The sequence below is a fragment of the Bos grunniens genome, chromosome 29, assembly GCF_055505025.1.
Source record: "Bos grunniens cultivar Pamir isolate PY7600 chromosome 29, Bosgru_T2T1.0, whole genome shotgun sequence".
In the NCBI taxonomy this organism is placed as follows: Eukaryota; Metazoa; Chordata; class Mammalia; order Artiodactyla; family Bovidae; genus Bos; species Bos grunniens.
This window is the reverse complement of record NC_141193.1, coordinates 113,088-126,040: the sequence shown is the minus strand read 5'-3', so window position 1 is coordinate 126,040 and position 12,953 is coordinate 113,088. Positions and strand designations below refer to the sequence as shown.

At 50.9% G+C, this 12,953-nt stretch overlaps 2 protein-coding genes across 2 annotated transcripts in view; one reads left to right on the top strand and one right to left on the bottom strand.

Moving 5' to 3' along the window:
- The first annotated feature begins 2,707 nt into the window (after positions 1–2,707).
- LOC147341609 (cytochrome c oxidase subunit 8B, mitochondrial) lies at positions 2,708–4,276 on the top strand. The gene is made up of 2 exons (XM_086383346.1): positions 2,708–2,878; positions 4,110–4,276. The coding sequence occupies exons 1-2, from the start codon at positions 2,768–2,770 to the stop codon at positions 4,209–4,211; spliced, it is 213 nt and encodes a 70-aa protein (XP_086239472.1). The 5' UTR covers positions 2,708–2,767; the 3' UTR covers positions 4,212–4,276.
- A 399-nt stretch (positions 4,277–4,675) lies between these two features.
- PSMD13 (proteasome 26S subunit, non-ATPase 13) overlaps positions 4,676–12,953 on the bottom strand; it is an 11,175-nt gene continuing 2,897 nt past the window's right edge. The window contains exons 3-13 of the mRNA XM_086383323.1: positions 9,758–9,792; positions 9,621–9,676; positions 9,354–9,397; positions 9,084–9,170; positions 8,423–8,594; positions 7,360–7,439; positions 7,158–7,283; positions 6,722–6,784; positions 6,041–6,121; positions 5,733–5,849; positions 4,676–5,165 (exon numbers count right to left, since the gene is read on the bottom strand). Of these exons, the coding sequence (XP_086239449.1) occupies positions 5,070–5,165; positions 5,733–5,849; positions 6,041–6,121; positions 6,722–6,784; positions 7,158–7,283; positions 7,360–7,439; positions 8,423–8,594; positions 9,084–9,170; positions 9,354–9,397; positions 9,621–9,676; positions 9,758–9,792 (957 nt within the window). The 3' untranslated portion in view covers positions 4,676–5,069. The remainder of the gene's footprint in view (positions 5,166–5,732; positions 5,850–6,040; positions 6,122–6,721; positions 6,785–7,157; positions 7,284–7,359; positions 7,440–8,422; positions 8,595–9,083; positions 9,171–9,353; positions 9,398–9,620; positions 9,677–9,757; positions 9,793–12,953) is intronic.

The window sequence follows — 12,953 nt, the reverse complement described above, 5'->3', positions numbered from 1 at the left end:
CAGGGGGTCCTTGTCCCCACCCTGCCCACCTCAGGGCCCTTTACTTCCTTGTTCAAAGTGACCCCCACTTGGCCACCACTGCTTTCTCCACAGGGCACATTGTTTTCTTTCCAGAAAAGGCAGACTCCAGTGGAGCAAGGGAGTCGAGGACTTAGGGCTGCACTGTGTGTGGGGCGGGGGCAGCCTGACCTCGGGCGATGGAGAGAGAGGCTGTGCCGGGCTTCCCACCTCTGGCAGCCTCAGTGTGGGTGGGGGAGCAGGGATTGGCATAGAGTTTGGTTTGAATGACTGGTTCTGGGGGCTGAAATCCCGGTTCGGGTGCAGCCTGAAGCTGAGCCCCAGAAGCTGCGTGAACAGAGGGCGAGGTGGGCCGGCTTATGCTTGGAACGGTTGGGAAGGTCAAAAGGGCTGGGGAAGGTGGATAGGCAGGCTGGAGTGTCCATCCAGGCTTGAGCACAGGCTTGGAATCTCTTTCCCCTGGAGAGTGGCCTCCAGTTCCCCTGTCCTGCTCCTCAATTGGGCTCCACCCACTCGCGCTGGGCTGGCCAGGGTCTTTCTTGGGAGCCTGGGGCTCATGCCCCAGAGCACAACGGGCACTCTACTGCCCCCCACCCCCCACCTACACCTCGAGCTCCTCAAGCCGGGATGGGTGGAGAAGGAGGCCTCCCTCAGAGCCAGGCCTGCACGATGGGGGCAGGAGGTCTTATCTGTGAGAGAAGAAATGCCACGGGCAGGATGACTGAGCCTCTGATCCACAGCTTTATCTCCAACTGAACCCCAAAGCTATAATTAAAGGTTCAGGCGGAAGGGATTATTCTAGGGGAGGGGCAGTGCCCCCCACAGCCTGAGGCTGGAGATAATGTTCAGGACACACTTCCTCCTCTGGCCTCCCAGGACTTGGCTCCTTCCTGGGAAACCAAGTTACAGGACGGTCAGACTGGGGCCCGGGAAGGCGGGGCTGGGAGCCCAGAAGCGAGTCCCACATTTAGAACAGGTGTAGCCCCCAGGGAAGAACAGGTAGACTGATGTTCCTTGGGGAATGCAGTCACATCATCAGTCACCATCGGGGTGTAATCGTTCATGAGGACGGAGGCCAACGCTAAGTCTGGGGCTTAGGACCAACGTGGTGAGACGTCCTGCTGCTTGGCCCCTGGGCTCACACCCACACTGCCTGGTCTGGAGACAGATGAGGCCTTGATCACTGTCACCAACAACCTTTTAGTCATTCTGACGGTGGGTCGTGACCCCGCAGTTTCCTATCATCTCGGACTCTGCACTCCTCCAGCTTAACCCTCAGCGGCGCAGAACTGAGGCTCCGCCCAGCCTCCTAGCTGCCCACTCGTCCACCCATCCCTTCCTTCCCCACCCTCCATCCATTTAACATTGACCGAAAACCTTCTCTGGCCCCCAAAGTGGTGAACGCACTAGTCCCTGCCCTTGTGGGCCCGACAAGATACGTCCGAGGAGACGTCACTTGCTAAGGGCCTGCATGCCCTGAAGACACACGAGAGGCTGAGGGGAAGGTCCCTAGACTGAGGCACCGGCGTGGGTCAGGTTGTGGCACGTCCAGGACAAGACGGGAGGCCAGTGCTGGGTGCAAGGGGAGCAGGGAGGGCCAGGTGGCAGCGGCCAGACCACTCAGGCCTCTGGGCCCTGCTGGAGGGTTCTGGGCAGAGCTGTGCGGAGACCTGAGTACTCTGGAAGGCGCGTCCTGGCTGCTTTGGGGAGCACCTGTGGAGGCTGGGTGGGGAGGGCAGGCGTGGGTTCAGTGGGTTAGGCACTCAGAGCCCCAGGCCAGGACAGATGACACCTTTGGCCTCTGGCAGAAGGCAGTCTGAGGGCACAGGCTAACTGGGCCCCACAGATGGCTCTCTGCTCTCCAGAGGACACTGATGGGCCAGGCAGCGGTCTCCTCTGGCCACTTCCATTCTCTCAGGGAAATTAGCACAGGGTTTTCACTGCAGCGGGTGAGGGGTTGTTGCACAGAAGGAATGTGGAAGACTCTCAGCGTGAAAACAAACTCACTAAGCAGCGTTTGGTGTGGGAGGGGATGAATAGCTCATCGCCTGCAGAAGAGAAAGAGGCTTCAGCTCACACGCAGTGACCGGCAGCGCTACAGCGACCTCCCGGGGCCAGCAGGTGGTGCCGACCCAGGGCATTCAGCCCTGAGCACCTGTCCCCGCACGTGGGCCTGGAGGCAGATCCTCGAAGTGTCTCGTCTGCTCAACTTCCCCTCTGCTCCCCCGCAGCCCAGCCGCTGACGAACAGCGGCCTCTGGGCTAGACCCGGGCTGTGCCCAGGGTAGAGCGGGGCTGCCCAATATGTTCAGGTAGAGAAGGCCTGACCATTCAACCAGAATTCCAGCGTCAGAGAACTTCATAGTAGCTCCACAGCGCACTGCCTGCTGACTTCCCAGATATTTAGGGTTAACTCTTAAATTATGTCACTTTTCCCTCTTGCCTTCTCAAACCAACTTCTCTGGTCCTGCTCTTTTGTTGAGCTCCTTCCCCACAAAGAAGTGAACGTCCTTTCCAGAGGGGCTAAGGCCCCCTCGGGAGCCATAGCAGGGGCTGGGCCTGGAGTTGCTGGTCTGAGGCCCTTTCTCTCACAGTTCCAAGCAGGCTTCCCTCTGCCAAGCCCTGTGACAGGAGGGGACAGCTGCAGCTGCTTCCGTGAGCTATAAAAAGCTCCAGCAACCAAGTGAGCAGAGGGCACACCGCGTGCACACCCGGAACTTCACTAGACTAAGGAGCTCAGCCCTACAACTATGCTGAGGTTGGCCCCCACCGTCAGGCTGCTGCAAGCCCCGCTGAGGGGCTGGGCGATCCCTAAGGCACACATCACTGCCAAGCCAGCCAAAACACCCACTTCTCCGAAGGTAGGTCCCACCAAGGCAGTGGGGAGTGGGGGGTGAGGGGTGGGGACCCCTACCCCAGGCAGGGCGAGTGGGTGGTCCTGAGATGTTTTCAGGATGAGGTGGGTTTGGGGCAGGAGGCAGAGGGGAGAGGGGCTTCCTTCAGGCCTGCTTACAGAGGGGATCCTGGTGCTCAGTCTCAGGAGCACCAGGCTGGAAGTGTCCCAAGTTTCCAAATGGGGTCCCTGCAGCCATCACCCGCAGGCCAGGCTCCCAAAGCTGCAGTCAGTCGGTGGGCAGGGGCCCTCTGCTCTCAGGCCCCGCTTGTAAACAACACTGCTGCCGGCCGAGGTCGGGGGGTGCCCAGGGCACCTCGCTTTACCACCTATTAAAAGCAGAGTGGGCTGCTTTGAGGGTCTGTGAGAGCCCAGGTGAAAATGCAAACCTGCGACCCTGGGGCTCCAGGACAGTCAACAACCTATCTCTATTTTAAGCATAAATAAGCCAAGGTCACTGCCCAAGGTCATAGGACTAGATCTGAACCCAGCCTTCAGTCCCTATTCTGGGCCAACATTGCTTAAATCTCTGGGGGTGAAAAGTCAGTAAGGAAGGATTGGTCTCAAACCTGGCGTCGTGATTCACTCTGGGGAGGGGTGGGGCGACTAGTCTGGGCTGTCTCAGGAGGAAACAATGAAGGTGAAATATAGCTGGTGCTTTGGAACTGGGCTCCAAGGGTGCAGCCGCTGAGAACACAGGGTGCCAGGTGGCGTGGCCTCTACGTATGTGTATGCATGCGCGTGCGCACACACGTATAGGGAATCCCACCCAGGCTTCTGAACAGGACCACCACTCAGAGAAAGGGCCCTGGACTTGTTCCAGGCAACCTGACAGCACACCTGACGTGCACAAGTCCGCAGGTAACCAGGAGGGAGGGCGCACATCACGCTCGGTGGGAAGCAGTTCAAGGTCAAGGACATGCCAGGCTCTCAGGCAGAGGGTGGGGCTGTGATAGAAGGCCCCACCCAGAGAACAGAGGCCAGTAGGCTGTCCTCCGTTACCATGGCAGTGCTCACTGCTCACATCTTGCAGATAAGGCTATCTGGGGCAGATGGAGCGAACACTGCTGGGCCCAGGGTCCAGTGGGAGCCAAGGGGCAGGGCCGCGTGTCTAGCTCTTCACCCTGCTCTGGTTAAGCCCCAGGGGCAGAGGCAGTGGGCCTGGGCCAAGTGGGCTCATGTGTGTCTTCTCGACCCAGGAGCAGGCCATTGGGCTCTCTGTGACGTTCCTCAGCTTCCTGCTTCCTGCCGGCTGGGTCCTGTACCACCTGGATAACTACAAGAAGAGCTCAGCAGCATGAAGGCTCTGCGGGCCCCACACCTGGCACAGACAGGAAGATCAGATTAAAGCCCTCCTCTTTCCTCACGTCTCTGGTGATTCTCTGTATGTGCATCAGGCACCTCCCCCACTCCCCCTGGATGCCCAGGACTGGGCTGTCGGAAAGCTGGTTCCTATCAGCATCGGGGTACTCGGGCCACAGAAGCTGCTGGCTCAGTGGCAATGGGAAGACACATATTAGAAGGAAACAGACACCACGTCTCCCTGAGCAACAATACAGGCAGGACTTGCTTCCTTGGCTGCTGTGCCCACCACCCTCTGTTCTGGCTCTGCCCCATGGCCAGTGTGGTCAGGGATGCCTTCTTCTCAGAGTAGACAGTGAGAACCAAAGCCAAATTTCCACCAGGTTCAGTCTCCTGCTTTTTAACCACTTCAGGCATAGGCTTGACCTGGGAGCTAAGCCTAAGGAAACAGAACCATAAAAAGGACAGAGCAAGGCATTTATTACAGAAACGTCCTCAAGCCGCATTGGAGAAGCCATTCACACATGTGGGTGCAGTGGAGGCCAGTGCGGGAATGGGTGCCCTCCACCTGTGAGGGGTTTTCTTCCCCATTCCTGGAGGTACCCACACATTCCCGCTGCCTCACCTGAGCCCCAGTGACCCTTCTCCACTGAGGGCTACAGCAGCATCCACAAAGGAGGCTTTTGCCTATGGCTGGCTCCGTCGTCAATGACAGTCCTCCGTGGCAATTGGCCCAGGAAGAACAGTCCATACTCCAAACTGACTCCCACCCCCACCCCCGATTAAATGCAGGTCTTCCTGCTGCCTGGGCCACCCGCCACGCAACACCTCTCCACGGACGGGCTGAGGCCCGGGGCCTAGGTGAGGATGTCGTGGGCCTGGTGCTCCACCAGCATCTCCATGCTCTTCACGTCGGTGCACCAGAACTCCAGGCGGTCCTTCATCCCCTTGATCTGTGTGCAAGCCAGGACACACGCGTGTTAAGGCACTTGGGAATCATAGCAGCTGATGGGGCAGTCCTAAATGCCCATCTAATTCTTTAGGGCAGCATTATTAAAAAGGACATCAGAGCTGGGGGAGCTGGGTGTGTGAGATGGGATTGTCCCAGTCAATTTTTACCAGAAGGACATTAAGAAAAACTTGCATGAAAGAAAACAGGCGAGAATGGAGGAAATCCAGAGGATTAAATTTCCAGAAAATATAAATAAGACAGATTTTAGCTCAAATCACAGATCCAGAAGAATATTTAATCAGAGTACCAATTTTAAGATTAAAAGCCATCATCAGGCACAACTAGCACCGCTATCACAGTAAGCTTTGAACACAGGGTTCAGATCTCAAGCTGGCATTCAATTATTCTTTGAAAAGCCCTTAGTCCATAGAGCAGTAATTCATTCTCTGAAATCTCTCATCTAACCATGCTTTATTCCTAAATGGCTTCCATCCAAATGAAACTAAAGACAGCACAGACACAACCCCAAACACCCAGGAAGGTGAACTCTGTATTTCAAGCACATTACCTGCTGCAAATCCAGCACGCGGGGCTGCACCCAGGTCATGTGAACCCGCTTATCCACCTCGTCAATACTGCCTTTCACCAGCCCCACCGAGAGGGCCTTCATCACCAGCAACTCCACCTGCGCATAGAGGGGCTTGTGTAAGACACTCTGGCGCCAACACGCACATCCCCGTGGACCCCGCCAGCTGTGAAACACGAGGGGAGCCCGGCTCAGTGTCTCTGTGACCTGAGCCTAGGGGCGGCGAGCTCACACCGCAGTCCGGAGCCCAGGAAGCAGCTCTGCTGCAGCCCCGAGTCTAAGCCACAAACCTCGTTCACGGTGATTTTAGCGCTTCTGGCAATTTCTTCAAAAGTGAGTTGCCTATGATTGGCAGGTCGTGTAAAAGTCATCTGAAAAAAGTTTTTCGTACGTCAGAGAACTGATAAAGATATTTTTGTCAATACTTGCTCTGAAAACATAGACCTTATCAGTACTCCAGATACTAAAATTTTCTTAGTATTAGTCACATATCTTATCTTCACTCAGACTAAGCTTCCCATTCTTAGACAAGAAGGTGCAATAGGCTTTATGGTCACTTTCTGGAACAGTCATTGCTCATTTCCTGCACGAGTACTTGAGGCTGCCACGTGCCAGGGCTGGATGTGGAGCGGGCAACCCCGCGACGAGCCAGAAACACCAAGGGCCTGTGGTCCAGAAGCTTACGTTCCAGGGCAGGACAGAGGGCGGGCAGGCCAGCAAAGGCAGGCTGCAGTTCTCTCAGCACAGGCGGACGGGGAGTCCCACCCTGAGCAGGGGTCACCCAAGCTAAGGCTCAAACACAAACTAAAAAAGCAGGTGGTGGCAGAGGAAGAGCAGAGGTGGCTGGGGGCGGGGCAGGAGAACCACCACCACCACAGCTTAAGCTGCACCCCGAGGGCCTTCAGCGTCTGCAGGGCCCCACGGCTCCCGGCAGGGTCTTAGGTCACCATGTAGGCCCTGGGTCTGCTTACCTCCATGAGGCACAGTAACTGAATCTTCCTGAGAAGCTGGGCTTCGTTGGCTGCTAGATCAGGCTGTAAAGCAACGCAACATCGGTTACCTAGCCTGGGTTTGAAACTCTTTCTACAGTCGTCAACAGAGAAAAAGAAACTGGGCAGCCCCAATATTTCCCACTTTAGATCACTGAGGCTCATTATTAGCTTCAAGTGATTCGAACTTCACTTTTCTCAGGAAATTATTACAAGAGTGCTTAGCTGAAGACCCAGGATTTTCCAAGACAAAGAATTCACAAAGTAAGATTTGTGCCACTGTCACGAACACCAGGGGGCAGGACCACAAGGCGTATGCTGGTGTTTCGAGAGGACTCTCGGCACAAGCAAAGGCAGGAAGGGTGAGGGTTAGACAGCAAAGTGACCCCAGGCACACAGCCAATCCCAGGGGACTGACCTGCTGGCCCCAGGCGGTCTTCAGGGTCTGGAATCGCTCCACGTTGCCGCTGTTGAAGGCATAGAGGGTGTCAATCAGCCACTGCCGGTCCGTGTCCCTCAGCGACTCCAGCACGGGGTGCATGAGCTGCGAGGACAGACGTGGTCGGCGACAGAAGCTCAGCCTCCCCGGGCTCAGGAAGCTGTGCCCCTGCTCCACGTACCAGCTCGCCAAAGTTGAAAACTCCATCGCCAAGAAGTCCCGCCAGTCCCAGCGTGAAAGCTCTCTCCTGCTGCTCAGACACTACGGCGGCAACACAGCTCCAGTCACACTCCAGGCCTAAGACCCAGTTCTGTTTTGCGCAGAATTCTCCCATAAAAACAAACTGTTTTCTGTAATGGTTCTATTACAAAGCCCTAACATCAGTTATCTCGTTTTAAGTACTGGACTGACTCAGACTGTACCTGGAACCATATATACAGCTTTGGTAGGAAAGGCATTCGTTGCTTATTTTTACCTAACTGTATGTGAATCTACTTGTATTTTCATTATATCTTCTTCCTGGGGGGGTGTGCTCCTCACCCCCCTTGCCTGCTGTGGAAGCAGCACGGTTTCTTATCCAGCTTAGAGCCACCACGTTTAGCCTCTTTTGACTAGAATTAACCTACATTTTGTCCCCTTATTCTTTTGACCATATTAGTTGCTTTTTCCAATACAGTTTTCTTGAAATGTAGCAATTAAAACTGCACTAACAATTTTAGGAGCTGCTGAGCTCCTTAGCTTCAATGGTATACTGTGCAGCATCTAATGCATGTTAAAATAGGGTAGAAGTTCTCTTGTAAACACGTGTTTCTTGCACTATCCCCAAAGTCGCTGGTCAGTTTTCTTCCACCCCCAAACCCTTGGGAGACGTCTGCGATTTGCTGCCCCGGGTGCAGCACTTCTGCTTCATGACTAAAGTCCCAGGTTCAGGGCCATCACGGCGCCTTGCCGGGGTCAAGGCGTCCACATCACTCTGCCTCTCCCTGACGCAAACCACAGAAAGGAGCAGTTCCGGAGCAGGGACAGTGAAGGGGCTATGAGTGTCGGCCTCCCTGTCAACGAATTAAAGGCTGAAAACAAATGCGAAAACTAAGGCTCAAACAACGCTTCCGAGCACATGGGCTTTCTTCTAGAAGAAATGCACACATTTGGGTAATTTCTGAGATCAGGTGCCTCAGGCATGTCACAACTGCTAGGTCATGTGAGCAAGCTCCTCATGTGACACAGCCCTTTGGTCATGTTACCTGGCAGATCCTTGATGTCCACACAGCCCAGAAACCGCAGAGCGTCTTTGTAGTAGGACGCGTGGTTTCCAATCGTTTGATAGTATTTACTGGAGAGGTCGTAGAAACGACTGTGAACGGATGTCACCCCAGGGAGGTTGCTGAGCATTTCCTCAACATCTTCGATAGTTTCCTATACATAGGAAGCAAGAATGCTTTCTAACTTAAACGTTTATCAAGTGACGTATGACAAGGTGAAAAGCATAAGCCACAAAGACTGATAAATTTGGCTACATTAAAATGTAAAACTTCAGTTCATCCTGTGTGGTATCCTGCTGGACGTACGTGCTCACAAGGGAGAGAACTCTGTTTAAGGGTAACAGGCATCATATTAGCAACTTATTCTTAAGTGGCTTTGGAAAAAAAAAAAGAACCTACACGCACACACACACAGCACAGACGCACACACACACAGCACAGACGCACACACACACAGCACAGAATGGCGGGGCAAAGAGGAGCGATGTGAACAGCAACCTGAGGTGAGGGCAAAGGAGGGTCTTCTGTGCTATTTTGCAACTTTCCTGTAACTTAAAATTATTTAAAAATAAACGAAGAGGAGCATTAGGATTCCCCCCTTACAGTTTTAAACAACCATCAATCTGTACTGTGGCAACCTCACCTTTGTAACCTGCAGGTCACCGATGTTCAGCTTCAGAGCTCCAATCGCGGTTTTGCACAGGATCACCGCCTCGTCACTACTTTTCACCTAAAGACATCAGAAATGAGGGACCTCAGAAGTGTGGGCAGTGGAGTAACAAGGAAGGTGTCTGCACACTGACTTAACGTGCATGACTACGGACACACTGGTCTCCAGAGTGGTGAACAGTGGGCACAGACACAGGCTGTAATTCACATGTTTTAAAAGATCTGGCTCAGACGTCACGTTTACCTTCTCACGAGTCTTTTCCAGAAAACTAAGAGCCACGTTAGGATCTAGAAAAGAAAGACCAAAGTCAGAAGCATCGCCAACAGAGTGTCTTGTTGAACCTGTAAAGTATCCATCTTTACAGGTGGGATAACCTTTAGGCTTAGACCATAAAATACAAAACTCAGAATTTTATGTCTATTGAAATCCAAAAGCTCAATTAACTTATACTTTGAGATCATTTTAATTATCATTAGGATCTGCTCCTTTATGAAACAAAGTGAGACTCACCAGTCATCTGTCTAACTACATGTAGAATGATTTCTACCAGGGACAAAGGATTCACCCTGAAATAAAAACCCAGTCTTTGAACGTCAACAAATCAATGTCTTCATTTTCAAAAACAAAAACAAACAAAAGAATTTTACCTGTGTTCAAATTCACTGATGAAGTTTTCATAAAGCTGTGGAACCAAAACATGGAGAGTTAGGGTTAGGGTTAGGGTTAGGGTTAGGATGTCTTTCATTCTGCAAAATCAAGACTTCAGACACTAGCATGATACCCATCACACAGCAGGCACTGCCTAAGTATGTGCTGAGTAACAGAAGACCCAAATTGGGGCTTATTAAGCTCACATAAATGATCACCACTAGGGACTTCCCTGGTGGTCGAGGCATTAAGAATCCACCTTGCAACGCAGGGGTTATGGGTTCAACCTCTGGTTGGGGAACTAAGATCCCACATGCAGCAGAGCAATTAAGCCCATGTGTTGCAACAACTGAGCTTGTGCCACAACTAGAGAGCCTGTGTTCCTAAACAAAGACTCTTCAGGACTCTAGAAAGACTCTGAGCGCCACAACTAAGACCCGGCACAGCCAAACGGATGAATGATTTTAAAAACGGTCACCAGTGAACTACTGAGAAAAGCTAGAGTGTTTTTTTTTTTTCCCTAGCGTTTAGAATTAGAACCTTGTCCCATGAGACTCTCCCAAGGACCAACTCATCTATTTGTCCTCCAAAGTACTCTGAATAAAACAGACTATCCGTTTGAAAGGCTCACTAACTAAACAGAAGTCAGAAAGTTGCAGGCTAATTATGTCCCATTATCCAGTATCACAGTCACTCAGCAAACACTTGAGCACTTACTGAGACTGTTTACTAAGTACTACAGCACAGAATGTGTCAGACGAAAACCGAACTTCTGAGGAGCTTCTGGCCTAGTGGAGAAGCCAGACTTGGAAACAAATGGCAACACTGTGAGTTACAAAGCAAGGAAAAAAAGCCCACAGCTGGATTAGCCCATGAAAGAGATTGCCAAGGTTATTTCAGAAACTGATAGTTGAGCCTTAAGGAATGAAGAGCAGTAAGAGGTGGACAAATTTGATGTGGTAGACGGGGTAGTTGGGACACCATTCCAGACAGGAACAAACATATGCAAAAGCACCAAAGAAATAACTGCATTATGTTTTAGAAGTACTTCAGAAGGACACAGAGACTGGGCCTTGGTCTCTATCCTAAAGTCAAAGCTATACCAGTGGACACGTACAACCACATTTGTATTTTATACACATGGCTGGATGCAAAGAGGACGGGAAGGAAAAGGACTGAGGAAACAGAACAGCTTGAGGCCATGAGTAGTCATGACAGAAGAGACAGGAGCAAAGGCAGTGAGGATGACAGAGTGTCTGAGAAATCTGCAAGTGAACTGCAGACCTGCTCAGTGTGGGCAGGTCACACAGAGGGGAGCTGCTGACAACCTCTGAGCTCACAGCTGGGCAACAGGGTGGCAAAGGGAGTGCCTCGTGTGGGCAAAGCTGGGAGAGGGAACCTTCAGACAAGTCAACTTTGGCTAAGGAGCATTTAAAGTTCCCCTGGGTATGAAGACTGAAAAATGGAAATGTCTCTGTGAAACAAAATGTGGTTAATACATATACACAATGGGCTATCACTCAGCCTAAAAAATGAAAGTCCTGCCATCTATGACAACGCAAATGAACCTTGAGGGCATTATGTGAAGTGAAATAAGTCAGAGAAAGACAAGTACTATTTAACCTCACTTACACGTGGAACCTAAGAAGCTAACTCATACAGAAAGCAGAATGGTGGCTGCCAGAAGCAGGGGTGGAGGTGGAACAGGTCAGTGCGCAAACTCCTGTCTATAAGATACCTAAGTCCTGGGGAGTGCAGCGCACAGCACGGCGACGACAGCTAACCGCTCCGCACAGTACACCTGAAGGTTGCTAGGAGAGTGGATTTCACAAGTTCTCATCACAAGAAAAACAAATCAGGAACAATGTGAGGTGATATGCTAACTAGATTCACTGTGGTGGTCATTTTGCATACATATGTACATCAGATCATTACACTGGACACCTTAAACTAAAACAAAGTTCAGTTCAGTCGCTCAGTCGTGTGTGACTCTGTGACCCCATGAACTGCAGCGCGGCAGGCCTCCCTGTCCATACCAACTCCCGGAGTTCACCCAAACTCATGTCCATAGATGCCAATTATTTCTCAATAAAACTTAGGGGGAAAAACGAACCTGTAGCAGCCAGTTAGATATTCATATCAGGCACCTAGCAAAGAGTCAATGTAATAAAGTGGATTTTTCATTACAGACAACAATTTGAAAGATACCTTTATCATTAAGAGGGAGTGTTTCAACTTCTCTGATATGTTATGATTTATGAAATTACCTAAAAAAAAAAAAGCTCTCTAAGGCAAAAAGTTCACTAAGTCTAGAAAGTCAAAATTATTTCTGGGGACTGAAAATTCATGACTACTACTGATGAAATAAATTTATATTAAACACTAAAATATATAAACTTAAAACTGAATAAAGAATACAAACAATTCATATTTTTAAGCAGGACAAGAAAAACCACATGTGCGTTTCTTGCTCTGGGCCTCCTGCCCCCTCATCTGCACTGCGCATCTGCACTAGGGCGCCTGCTCCACCACAAACACCGATGCTTCCTTTCCTCCCACAATGTAACTTCTTAAGTGAAGGGCGTGTTTTTCCAGCTCTGTAGTGGTCAAGGGGACTTGCTGCTCTCTGTCTACGACCCTACCTGGCCGTGCATCCTTGATGGACTGTATGTAAAGTATCAGGACGTCATTCTGACGCACTGCCCTGTGTCTCACATGTGTATGACTGTGCTTTTGACCGGGGCTTGGTTTCTACCCTAACATGTTGCATAGTTCTCTGAGCATTCTGAGAGTCTGTCTCCCAGGTTATAACCCTCAATTTGGCTCAAATAAACCCCCCCTATTCCTTTTTGATGATTAATTTGCATTTTTATCAATACTATCTATCTGAGAATGACGAGGGCTGGGGCCCAATAATTTTATTTTGTCCAAGGAAATAGCAAACAAATCTACTGACCTAAATATGATGTCACATTCCCAAGAGGCTGAGCAAATATTTTGCTATGAGGTGAAAGTGATTTGAAGATAAGAAACCAAACAATAGAAATGAGCAAAAAAAAAAAAAAAAAAAAAAGAGCAGTTATGAGTTATCCACTACTAAGATATAGAACCTTAGGGAATAACTATTGAGACAGCTCTAATTTATCATTTTTTCACATAATCCAGAAGATAGCATGGCCAGCAAAATCTCCAGGC

Bases quoted from the DNA above. Each gene is read 5' to 3' on its own strand.
- LOC147341609 (XM_086383346.1), top strand. From the start codon at position 2,768: ATGCTGAGGTTGGCCCCCACCGTCAGGCTGCTGCAAGCCCCGCTGAGG. The intron at 2,879-4,109 runs GTAGGTCCCACC...TTCTCGACCCAG, and splicing joins AAACACCCACTTCTCCGAAG to GAGCAGGCCATTGGGCTCTC.